The following is a 13,766-nucleotide window of genomic DNA, read 5'->3' on the forward strand; positions in this document are numbered from 1 at the left end:
CAGCATAGCTCACAGGCAATAAAGTCTTTCTGATTCTGATTCTTTGGGGCTGTTTTGTAGCAGGTAGCTCAAGGACTCTTGAAGATTGGCAATATGAATTCTGCTAAGCTTCAGGCATGCCCACAGACACAGCTTTCTAGAAGACGATGAGCCAAACGTACTTCTATTGACGCAGAAATGGTAGGAAAAAATGGTATTTTGCATTAATAATCTCAGTCTCTGGAGCTTAAAATATTTTACGTGGAAGCGTGGATCCTTAAATGTCTTGTTAGAGACATTACAGGAAGAGGCTCATTACTATTATTCTCTCCAGGGCAGTTGTCACCAAATATTAATTGTAAGAGTGCTGATCATTTTGAATCCATTTTTTTTTAAAACTTAAAAACATGTTTAAATTAACCTATACTTGCGCTCGATATACTCATAATTAACCTGTACTTGAGCTCAAAATATCACTCACTGCATGTGTTTTTCTTTTTATCTATTACTTTTGGCTCAGTTTCATGAAGGGTGTCAATAATTCTGGAGGGCACTCTATATACCAAACTTTACTTTTAATTACTACTCTTAATTCCTTTCATTTTAAAGTAAGTGATCCAGAACGTGCTCATTCCACAACCAAATGAATGTTAAAACTGAATGTTAAAACTGAAAATAGAGGTTTAAAATATACCTTTTTAAGTACCATGTGATCTGCAAGCTTTCATTGCATACTGAATTGCAAACTCATGGTCCAAAGGTAGTTGTGTAGTCATGATTATCAGCACAACATAGCTCCAGCACAGCCATTCAACCACCAACCCATGGTTAATAGCAGTAGTGGCTTAATAGTTTAGGCTCTGGACTAATGATCAGATGGTTGTGAGTTCAAATCCCAGCACCACTAATCTGCCAACAAGTAGCCCTTAACTTTCATGTTTTTTTTTTGTTTTTTTTTAATAAGAGCATCTTCCAAATATGTAAATGAAATGAATATAGTGTTAAGTGGATGGTTCCGAACCCCGCTGTAATTTTACTATGCACTTACATGTACAGTGGATCTAAAAATTGTACGTTTTTTCTTTTTCCTTTTTTCTGCTAAACCTATTTATTTCTCATTATTTTTCATTTGAATTTGGTTGGTTGCCATATCACATTAAACATGCAGTTTTAACAGGGGTGTGTAGACTTTTTAAATGCGTGGCACTTTTCCAGATTAGAAAGTATAAAGCAAATATTACTGGTATGAACTTCTTGATTATCAAGTGAACTTTATATATCATTTTAAAGACTTTCCATTAAAGAACTGGATACAAAAATCCTTCCTATCAGTTGGTGTTAAATCATAAATGATAAACTATAGCACATAATATATGTTAATATGGCTTCCAAATAAAAACTTACATTACTATATTCAACCCTCACATCAGAATTACTCCAATCATACACATTTTCAGTGAATTTGTCTAATTGATGGTGCTTATTGCTCAATATTCAGTGTTTAAAAATCACAATATAAACACAGAACTCTCATTTAAAGTAGATATCTGTATCTTTAAATATATTCATGATATTTCCTATCAACACCCAAGTGTATTATGTGGTTAAATTACTAATTACTAACTAAGCATTAATGAAGCTCAATAGAAAGAACCAATATTTTATCAGTCATTTCACATTGTACTCTACCAAGATTGTCATTTTTTAGGTTGGTTAAGCATTCAGTGAAAAACAGAACAGATCATTCAGTTGCCTTCACTTCTTTTGTATAAATACATATAACTACATACTTTTTTTTCTCTAGTAGAGCCCAGGTGTGTAACAGAAACCAAGTTATAAAGAAAGATACAACCAAAAGGTCAAGTGATCATAAAAAAAAGAAATACTGTTTCAAAGCTCACCCAAAAAGTTGACCCACAGTACTCGTCCAGAGCAGCGGACATATTTTCGTCTCTCTCACCTCTAACGATCGGTGAGAATAGAGGTGATGCTCCCTATAAACAGCAAATAGATGGTAATCTCTGAGCGTGATTCTTACAGCTTCCCAGATATAAGGTTCTGGAAGACCTTTTCGTGAGGGTTTGGAGTTTGTAAGTGTAGATCCCGTTAATGCTTAACTTCACTCTGCTGTTGAGCGATTGCTAACTTGTGAGCTAGTTACATCTTATCAGCCATAAACCTCCAGAAAAAAAAAAAACGTTCACGAAACTATAGAGTTGATTGACATAAATCCAGTTAATGCATAACTTCATCGTTGTGTTAAGTAATTGCTGAATCCTGAAGTGCTATAAAATGATCAGGCTGTGTTATTATTACAGAGAAACCCTTTCCTCTGCTTCTGATTAAAAATAATATGGAGGTGACCAAATCCTTGTCCAAAGGGATCTCTGTCCATGAGTCATGGTATGTTTTTGCAGCTCGGGAGTTTAAAGTTCAAAAGGATGTTTGCATGAGAGGAAGGGGGAGTGAGAGACACACTCACACACACAGAGAGAGAGAGAGAGAGAGAGAGAGAGAGAGAGAGAGAGGGATTGATTGTGTGCGTGTTTGTTATTCACTTCCCCTCTTCATGTCTCCTGAACATCAAGGCTCAGAGCTTCAGGGCTTTGGGTGGGAGACTTCCTCACTTATTAGCCAAACATAACACTATTTTCCTTCAGAATAGAAAGATTCCTTTACCATGAAATAATAAATGATGGTCAAGGAATAAATTAAACAGTTTATTCCTTGAAAATCATCACCAATCCACTACACAGTCGCTTCATTACCTTTAAATGCATTTCAGAAATTTTAGAAACATTGGCCTCTATACGTATCTATTTTGCAGATATGGAAAGCAGGGTTTGGCCAGATCAAAAAACCTTGAATATTTCATTTTCCATCCACACCTGCGAATGGATATTGAATACTGATATTGAATATTGAATGCACACTATTCTGTGGTCCATAGTTACTTGCATCTCATCTTTGAGGTTGAAACTGAGTCATGGCCATGAAGGAATAAAATTAATTCATACAATTTTATGGTCCATAACTATGCTCATAATTACTTGGCTCATATCTTTAAGAATGACTCAGTTTAAGGTGTGCAAGGTCATGTTAAGATAAACATTTCCTATGTCATGATGAACTGACTTAATGCAGAAGATAATAAGATAATAAGTCCCCTCAATAAGTATTGGAACAGCAAGGCCAATTTTTTTCTTTTTGCTTACACTGAAGGGTTTGAGATCAGTAAGATGAATATGGGATGATAGATCTGAATATCAGCTTGCATTTCATGATATTTACATCTTCATGTGTTAAACAACTTAGAATATGACACCTTTTGTTTGAACCCACCCATTTTTCAAGCGATCAAAAATATCGGGACATGTGATTGACAGGTGATTCTAGTTGCCCAGGTGTGCCCTGTTAGATTGATTGTTTAAGCAATTAATAGCTCTGAACGTCTACTCTTGGTTTGCGCCCTAGGTTTCACCTGTGAAGACTGCATTTGTTGTTGAAAAGGATAAACCAACATGAAGACCAGAGAGCTGTCTATGGGAGGAAAGCAAACCATTTTGAAGCTGAGGACGGAGGGAAAATCAATCAGCCAGTACAACCATTTGGGATGTCCTGAAAAAGAAAGAAACCACTGGTGTACTAACAACCAGACATCGAACAGGTCGGCCAAAGAAAACAACAGCAGTTGATGACAGAAACATTGTGAGAGTTGTGAAGAAAAAACAAAAAACAACAGTCAGTGACATCACCAACAGCCTCCACATTGGCAGAGGTGAAGGTATCACAATCCATTGATCGAAGAAGACGTTGAGAGCAGAAATACAGAGGCCATACCACAAGATGCAAACCACTCATCAGACGGGCAAAAGTTCTGTCACCAAGATTAACCTCTACCAAAGTGATGGAAAGGACAAAGTGTGGAGAAAAAAATGATCTGCTCATGATACAACACATAAAAGCTCATCGGTCAAGCATGGTGGAGGTAGTGTCATGGCTTGGGCTTGCATAGCTGCTTTTGCATGAAGACCATAATAGCTCCAATCAATGGTGAACGTAATTTTAGATACTTTTTTCAATCTTTGAAATGATAACAACTGGTACCAGTTGTTATCTGAGCTGGGATTCTCGTTATGAATGTATTTAAATGTGACTTAATGTTTTTTTTTTTTTTCTCAGTTTCCTATGCTTGAATTTTATCTTCCTTTTTCTGTAGAATCACTGCTTGGCCTCAATGTGTACGTCTGTGTGTGTGTTTATGTATGGGTCCCTTTAAGGCCATTTGTGAATGTGAATGACCTCAAAAAATATGACATGAACCTCAAATGAGCACAGTTTCGATCGATTATTTATTATATTAAAACAACCAATAAATGCAATATTTATACAACATATTCTTTTTACAGAATCTGAGGTTAGAAATGTTTCTTTATTAACCTTTTCTTGCACCCATTATGATACTGTCACGGGAAAAAAAACGTTATATTACTTTTTTTTTTCCTTTTTCACTTCAAATTACTTAAGCTTGTTTTATTATTTTAAGAGATACAAATAGGCCAGTGTCCTTGGGCTTTTCATTTCAAACTGGCCTCTGCTTACTTTCTTTCAAAATGAAAACTCATTAAACTAAGAAACAGTTACATTTTAGTCAGAGGTAAGATTTTATACATCTGAATTTTCCTACACAGCTGCCTTTGCTTGCTAAAATGGACTCTTTCTCATTCATCCTGTGTTATTGATTCACGCCTCAATATGATCTAACTCATCCACTGCTATACATATTATACTTACATCTACAGGAATAGATGTCATCATCTTTATACCCTGGCCATAGAACATTTACATTATTCCATTATTACCCATTATTATAAAATCTGCGTAAAATTAAAGTGGAACAACACATAAAATTCTTTCCAAAAATTGCTAACATAATAGTAAACATATCATCTTCATTCAAATGAAATTATGATTCTTTTGTGGACTTCACCAGATTGGGTAATGTGGATCCTACATACCGCAAAATGCACACACAGATTTTTTTACTAAACAAAATAGTATAATTTTTCATTGAACAAGATTTAAACAAAACCACATTTCTTTAAATGCTAAAGATTTAGCAAGTATTTTTTGTGTGCAGCAAAAATGCAGATTATTTATGAATAATAGAAATATGCAGAGCTCTTATAAGGGTAGCTAAAAATGGTCTTCAGTACAGAAAAGAAGAGGACTGAGGGAGGACTAAGAGATTTAAATGTCATGTATATTCATCCCAGTACATAATTAGTACAACCCCAGGCAAAAATTATGGAATCACCACACTTAGAGGATGTTCACCCAGCTTTTTTACTTTATAGCAAACAAACAAATCACAGATATGACACAAAAAAGGTTTTGTTCAATAGCTTAACATTCTGGTTTGTGAAATATACATAAAAAAATTCAAGGACATTTTTTTTTATTAATGGCATGTCTTTTCCAAATCAAGTAGAGGAAAAAATTATGGAATCACTCAATGTTGAGGAAAAAATGATGGAATCATCAACAAAATAAAACACAATTAATACTTTGTTGCTCCTCCTCTGGCTTTTATTCTTTGAGACATAGACCTCACTAATGAAAAACAATATTCCCCATCAATCTGGTTCCAACTTTCTCGAATAGCAGTTGACAGATCAGCTTTGCAGGGTGGAGCCTTAACATGGACCAGTTTTTTTACTTTCCACCATAAATTTTCAATTGGATTGAGATCCGGACTGTTTGCTGGCCATGTCATTGAGTTGATATGCCTTTCCTGAAAAAAAGCTGTGGCAAGATGCATTGTCATCCTGAAAAATTATTTCATCATCACCAAACCTATTTTCTATGGATGGAATGAGAAAATGTCCAAAATTTCACTGTACAACTGTGCATTGACTGCTGAGGTAATGACTGCCATCTCCCCTGGTCCTTTGCCTGACATGCAACCCAATATCATAAATGAGTTGGGAAATTTGATTGATTCAGGCAGTCATCTTTATATGTTTTGTTAGAACGGCACCAGACAAAAGTTCCAGCATCATCTCCTTGGCCAATGCAGATTCATGATTCATCACTGAATTTCACTTTCATCCAATCATCCACACTCCATGATTGCTTCTCCTTAGCCCACTGTAACCTTGTTTTCTTCTGTTTTGGTGTTAGTGCTGGTTTTCTTTTGGCTTTTCTATATGTAAATCTCATTTCATTCAGCCGGTTTCTTACAGTTCTGTCACAAACATTGACTCTTGTTTCCGCCCATTTGTTTTGTTGTGCATTTTCTATTTTCAAGGCATAGTGCTTTGAGTTTTCTATCCTGATGCTTTGACATCTTCCTTAATCTGCCTGTATATCTACCTTTCATAACCTTCCCATTAAGTTTATACTTGCAACAAATTTTAGACACAGCTGACTGGAAGCAACCAACTTCTTTGGCCACACTCCATGTTGAAATTCCTTGTTGAAGGAGTTTTACAATCCTTTCCATTGTTTCAACTGACAACTCTCTCATTGGAGCCATGTTTCCTTTCAATTAGCCAAGTCCAACAGCCCATTAAAGTGTGTAAGCACTCCCTTTTAACTGCTGACTTATTAGCATTTTTAGACTTGTCCCAGTATTTGTTTTAGAAATGGAAATTAAAAATTGATTCCATAATTTTTTCCTCAACATTGACTGATTCCATAATTTTTTCCTCTACTTGATTTGGAAAAGACATGCCATTAATAAAAAAAATGTCCTTGAATTTTTTTTTAATGTATATTTCACAAACCAGAATGTTAAGCTATTGAACAAAACCTTTTTTGTGTCATATCTGTGATTTGTTTGTTTGCTATAAAGTAAAAAAGCTGGGTGAAAATCCTCTAAGTGTGGTGATTCCATAATTTTTGCCAGGGGTTGTATACAAAAAGGGTTCACCTATACAAAATGGGCTAAGAGAAATGAATTACTGTAATTTGAGGGTGTCAGTATAAAATCCAAATCGATAAGATAACCAATTTTTATGACATTTGTGCCAGAGGTGAAATGTTTTGCTTAATCATTACATATAATTGTATAATACAGGGTTCATGCAATCAAACTGGATCTGATGTTTTTGAGCACTTCGGTCCCAGCTGATCTCACTCTGGCACTGTCTTTGCCAGAGGGTTGCCTCTCTCGACTATTTCAGAGGCATGAGATGGCAAATTTGCTGTGTTTGTCCCGTCAACGTTTTTTTTTTTTTGTAGTGTATGTGACATAAATAATGTGCCCCGATCAGTTAGGATCTTTGTCATGATCCTTACCAGGGAGTTACCTCGACCACACTGTTTACAGAGGTCACCAAGGGACTGCTTTGGGAGACAGTGCCGCATAGTCTATGAGGACTAATATGAAGTGATATCCCTGAGCTGAACAGTCTAATGGACTGATTTAAAAGCTTGTCAAGTGGGAGGCAGATGGTGACTCACTGAGAATTTTTTTTTTTTTTGCGTGGCCAGAAAGCTATTCACAAAAAAGCTATTATCTAACAGTCACCTAAATTAGTATTACATGCTATTTTTATTTTTCCGCCTCATTACCTTGGCATGGAGGGAGCAAGAGAGTGTGTGCATGTTTCATGCTGAGAATATGAGAGAATTCAAATCTTTAATTGAAGTAAATTTATTGTGGGGGGGAAAAAAATTATAATAAACAAAAATATTCTTATGACATGTAACTCCCCATAGGAGACAAATACACTAGTGTTTATATGATATGCTAGTACTTGTAGAAAAGCATACTGGTGTAGATGTCGTAATACAGATATGAAAATTATTTCAATATGCTGTCTACTCATTTATTGTCCTCATTTAATTATTTGTTTTGATATGAAAAAGTTTTAATCCAGTAATGTTATAGTACTACATTAAGAATACATTTTAATCAAGCATTCATAATTGTATTTGTAGAAGATAATTCAATACCCTTTTAAGGAATACATACATTCATATACTCCACTTTTCTGAGAAGACTTTCCACTAGATTTTGGAATGCGGTTGTGGGGATTTGTGCCCGTTCATCAACAAGAGCACAAGAGGTTGGGCACTGAAGACCAGCAAGAAGGCCTGACATGAATTTGGTGTTCCGATTCCTGTTCAGTGGGGGTTGAGATCAGGGTTCTCTGCAGGTGCTCCACCAAACATTCGTGTCTTCCTGAACTTCACAGGGGCATTGTTATGCTGGAACAGGTTTGGGCCACTTAGTTCCACTGAAAGGAAATCTTAATTCTACAGCAAAGACATTCTACAAAGACATTCTAGACAGTTGTGTGGTTCCAACTTTGTGGCAACAGTTTGGAGAAGACCCACATATTGGTGTTATGGTCAGGTGTCCACATACCTTTGGCCATATAGCGTGCTGGCATGCTGGGAAATACAATTATATAGAAATACAATCAATAATAATAATAATAATTGGAATAATAGCAAAAAAAAAAAATCTTTGGAGTTATACCTCAATGAAGCAAAATGTACAAAAAGCTAAGTTTGTACTATATATTGTTATAGGAGTCCAAATATTGCTTTAGATGACCACAATTAACAAATATAACTCTGAAAACTGGATATAAAAATACAAACAATCTGACTTTTAAGTATTTTTATTGGCATTGGCTGCATGCTTCTTATTGCAGTGGTCAAGAAAACTTGGAACAGTGTACATACACTGTTCACCCAGTTTCCAAAGAAACATGATGTTTGTGACAAATGTGCTTCACCAGCTGTGCAAGCAGACTTCTTCTAAGGCTGTAGGAGGTTTCACCTGGGATGATAATTAGCACCTCCAATTCTGAGACCCTGGTTCCTACATGGAAGACAGTGGGATGCTCTCTTCAGGTGAATGGAGAGAACTTACCCCTGGCAGAGGAGTTTAAGTATCTTGGGAACTTATTCACAAGTGATGGGAAAGAAGAGTATGAGATTGGCAAGTGGATTGGGTCAGCGGCAGCAGTGTTAAAGTAAGAATGTGGTGAAGCAGAGACTTAGTGTGCAGACAAAAGTTCTCTGTGTACTGGTTAATCTACATCCCTATTCTCACCTATGGTCATTAGTTGTAGGTACTGACTAAAAAAAAAAGTCACGAGTAAAGGTGGAGGTACTTCTACAGGGTGGCTGGGCTTTATCTCCATGATAGGGTGAGGAGCTTGACAATCCAAGAGAGCTGTGGAGCACAGCTGCTGCTCCTCTGTATTGATAGGAGTCTGTTGAAGTGGTTTGGGCACCTTACAAGGATGGCCCCTGGTCAGCTTCTGCAAGAGCTGCGTCAGGCACATCCTGACGGATGGAGACCCCAAGTTAGACCCAGGAACTGCTGGAGAGGTTATATCTCACAGTTCCATTGGGAACATCTGGGAATTCCCTAGGAGAATATCCTCTATATACATAGACCGTAATCAAATAAGGCCATCGATCAGAACATCAGGCCTTTTCTCGTGGGTAGCTCATTAATACCAGAAAAAAGTTAGACAAGCCATCACCATTTCCTCCGGCATTCGCTCTCAGACAGCCTCAGAGAGGTCTTTAGCAACTGAAGTTACTTCAGGGCGCAATGCTAGCCCCAAGCAATGAACGACTTCTTTAGGCAGCCAAGTCCAGGAGGTCCCCTGGATGGAGGGCCGAGTGACCTAGCCCTCCAGAGACTGGCTCTTCTGTCACTGATACTCCTCCACCTTGATTTGAACTGGTTCTGGACAATCTGCAATACTCTTTGCTTTCTTAACATGTAAGCATGATGAATACGCCCCTGCAGCCAATATGATTCTTTGGACTCAATTACACGTATCTTTGATTCATATTCTGGAGAATGAGTGCAAAACACTGAAAAGTAATAACTCTACACTCAGTGAGAAGTTGGACAAATCACTAGAAAATCACTCCAGACGATCCAATTTGAGAGTCATTGGAGTACCAGAAAAGATGGAGGGAACGGACTCAGCTGGTTTTATGACAGAGCTGCTTACGGACGTTTTTGGCTCCAAACTGCTGTTGGGTTCTGGTACCAAACCTAGTACAAACAAATGTGATCTTATTTCTAATTCTATATTGCGGGAATCTTTTAAAACAGTACTTAGTGGCGAAATAATCTCATGTTTCTTGGCAGAAAAAACTGGTTGACCTTTCAGGCACTATATTGGAACTTATGAATCAAACTGTCGTAAATCCTACTTCTGAACTTTTAAAAACATGATTAGACCTTCAGATAGATCTTATTATGCATTTTTTTAAACAAATATGATGACAAGAATAGTCATTTAGCGCCTCAGCTTAGGAGACAGATAAGATGTGACTCTTCCCCAGATAAGAGATAGCTCTGGTAACTTACCAGACAACCTTCATTTCCCACTTTTAGACCCAGCTCAAGCTGAAAACTTGGATAGTCCAATTACCCTTCAAGAAATTTCTGAAGCCACTGGCTCTATGGAAAGTGGACTGGATCGTTTCAGGATAGAGTTTCATAAAAGGTTCAGCAATAAGTTGCCCCCCCCCCTCCTTTCAGAGGTGTTTAATGAATCAATGAGTAGGGGTCATCTCCCATCAACCCTTACTCAGACAACCATTTCTCTGTTGTTAAAGAAAGACAAGGATACCACTTCATGTAAATCGTATTCCCCTATCAGCCTGCTTTGTAATGAACATAAAATTATAGCGAAGGGATTGGCTACGGGATTGAAGTCTGTTATCCCTTTATTTATTTCAGAAGATCAAATGGGCTTTATTAAGGGGCGTCATCAATTGTCTAATATTTGTAAACTTCTAAATATTACATTCACATCCAATTCCTCCCGCATTGAGTGGGACTACCTATTTTCTGTCCCGAGCAAATTTGGATTCAGTAAACTTTAATTTCCTGGATCAAACTACTTTAAGCGTCCCTGCAAGCCCCGTGTCTGTACTAATGCTGTGCATTCTCCTTATCTTCCATTCTACCAGGGAACTCGACAAGGGCGACCATTATCACCATTGCTCTTTGCCTTGGCATTGGAGCCCCTGTCTGTCTCCCTTAAAGCCTCATCAAAGATTAATGGTATCATTTGCTACGACACTGAGAATAGTTTCTCTTCATGCTGATGATCCTCTGTCTTCAATTCCAGTAATTTAATCCATTTTTAAAGAATTTGGCGCTTTTTCTGTTTACAAGTTTAAGAAAAGTTAATGTTTTCCACTTGACACTGCTTCCTCTCAGTTAGCTCAGTCAAGTATTCCTTTCTTTCTTGCCCTTCGGGGTTTTAAGTATTTGGGTGTAAGCGTTACTCACACAGTGTCTTCTATTCGGGATGCCAATTAAAATGAATACCGATTTTCAGCGATGGAACCAGAGTTCAGAGTGTAAAAATTAATATTCTTCCTATATCTTTGTTTTTTATTTCAATGTCTTCCTTTGTTTTTACCCAAGTCTTTTTTTTTTCAATAGACAGACAAAGCCATTATCAGCTTTATCTGGAATGGTAAGGTCCCTCGTGTTAGAAAGTCTATTCTTCAAAAACCGCTTCAAAGAACTCTGGGGGCCTTGCACTCCCTAATTGTCTATATTATTATTATTATTTTGCCGCCAGCATTCAAAAGGGAGTTTTTTGGCTCGATTTTCCAGACACCAATTGGTGCGTGTTAGAATCCCTCTTGGATCTCTCTTCATCTTTGGCAGCTTTGGTATTTTCACCTCTCCCTTTTTCCCCTTGAATGTTATTCTTCAAACCTTTTAGTTTTGTCTACTTTATAGATTTGGGTTCAGTTTTGCCAGCTGTTTCAATTTCATGCAGCCTCCACTTTGGGTCATATATGCAAAAATCCTTTATTCGACTCCACATTTTCTTTCCGGATTACAGAAGCATTCTTTTTAAGGATTCTTTTTAAGTCCACTACCCCTCCATGTCATGCACTTTGGTTGAAAGCTCTTGTGTTTTTTTTCTTATTCTGGAGAAAATCAAATTTAGTTTGAGAGTGTCTGCTGATGTTTTGTTGGCTGTCGTTCATTAATTATTTTTAAGAGCCTTTCAGAATTGCCACCTGCGTAAAATCAAACATAGGGCTGTTTTTTCTTTTTGCTTCATTCATTCATGTTTTCTTTTGTCATTAATTAAAAAAAAAACAATTATGTCTGTCCCCACATCTCTTAATTCATTGTTTCATTGCTACTTTAGGATTAATTATATAAAAACTGTCAAAAGAAAGAAAACATTCAGTTTAAGATATATGACCAGATATACTACTGTAATATTTTCATTCTTTGTCTGCAGAAGGAAAATATTCCCTGTTAAATGCAGCAAATTTCATTATTAATCACTCAATTTAACAAAGCAAGATGATAATTTGATTATAAAGTCCATAGAGCATGCTGGATAACCACTGGACTTTTTATACTTTATTATAGCTTTACAACATTTTGCATGTTTACTTGCTCTTTCTCTTTGTCTGTAATAATCACAGGAACTTTTAGATAACATCAATAAACCCAAGTTCAGAGCCACAGGAAACTACTGCTAAGTCATGTGATAAAGATAATGAGTTTCTATTTGAGGAGGCGTTGCATGGTTTAAATAGCGTGTAAACCAAACACAAACCAAACGTCCTGTAGATATCAAGAGACCCTTCCAATAGATTATTGGGCATAAGTTATTGAAATACTAATCCAAACAGTAATAACCTCATATATCATCTTTTAGGACAGCTTCTCAATTAAGAAGCTTCGTGTTCTCATATGCTGTAAGGTCTTATAGGGTTTTGTAGTAATAATCAGTGATATTTGCTTCTGCAGCCTTCTGAATTTTGTTCTTCTCACACTGTTCTTACTGAATGTAACTTGCTAATTGCTTGGCTCGTCACATAGGAAGTAATTTACAGAATTGACCTAACTAGGACAGAAATATTCACAGATAACGTTAGATAATAGACGGTGGCAGCTCATCCATAGAGGCAGAGCCCTACCACATACAATGTATTAGCCATTCAACAAATGTTAATCTTCATAAAGTGCACATTCATTTCTCCATACATTCAATTCCATTGAAATACTAATTACCACTTTTGAGCAACTAATGATTTAAGTGCTGCTATTTGACAGATATAAGCTGTTGCATTGGTTTGCTCTTGATGTTCCACTTCATGGAGTTATTATTGAACCTAGTAGTCAAAACGGCAACATGTGCTAACAAAGGCCCACTGGAATTGGAATCACGCTGCCTCATGCTTGGGGGAGGGGCAGAGGACAGGACAGTTAACAACAGGATTCCCAGGATTTTAGAAGTTGGCCAGATTAAACCAAATCAAAATACTCCAATACTGTAGTATATACTATATACCACAAATCTGCAAAATGTTAATAATTTTAAAAAACTAAGAGGGATCATAAAAATTGCATTGTTTTTTATTTAGTGTTGCCCTGAATAAGCTATTTCACATAACAGATGTTTACATACAGTCCACAAGACAAAATTATAACTGAATTTACACAGATGAACCAGTTCAAAAGTTTACATACGCTTGATTTTTAATCCTGTGTGTTGTTACCTGGATGATCAACGACTGTTTTTATGTTTTGTGATAGCTGTTCATGAGTCCCTTGTTTGTCCTGAGCAGTTAAACTGCCCACTGTTCTTCTGAAAAATCCTCCAGGTCCTGCACATTCTTTGGTTTTCCAGCATCTTCTGCATATTTGACCCCTTTCCAACAGTGGCTATATGATGTTGAGCTCCATCTTTTCACAAATTGAGGGACTCGTATGCATGGGATGTAAACTTTTGAACAGGATGATCGGT

The 13,766-nt window shown here is 36.8% G+C and overlaps 1 protein-coding gene across 1 annotated transcript in view; it reads right to left on the reverse strand.

The window, feature by feature from the left end:
• The window catches only part of abcc2 (ATP-binding cassette, sub-family C (CFTR/MRP), member 2), a 50,951-nt gene extending 48,583 nt beyond the window's left edge, over nt 1-2,368 (reverse strand). Inside the window, exon 1 of the mRNA XM_026942979.3 lies at nt 1,881-2,368. Within this exon, the coding sequence (XP_026798780.3) occupies nt 1,881-1,922 (42 nt within the window). The 5' untranslated portion in view covers nt 1,923-2,368. The remainder of the gene's footprint in view (nt 1-1,880) is intronic.
• Between the last annotated feature and the right edge of the window lie 11,398 nt (nt 2,369-13,766).

This window comes from Pangasianodon hypophthalmus, chromosome 28 (assembly GCF_027358585.1).
Source record: "Pangasianodon hypophthalmus isolate fPanHyp1 chromosome 28, fPanHyp1.pri, whole genome shotgun sequence".
NCBI classification, from domain to species: domain Eukaryota; kingdom Metazoa; phylum Chordata; class Actinopteri; order Siluriformes; family Pangasiidae; genus Pangasianodon; species Pangasianodon hypophthalmus.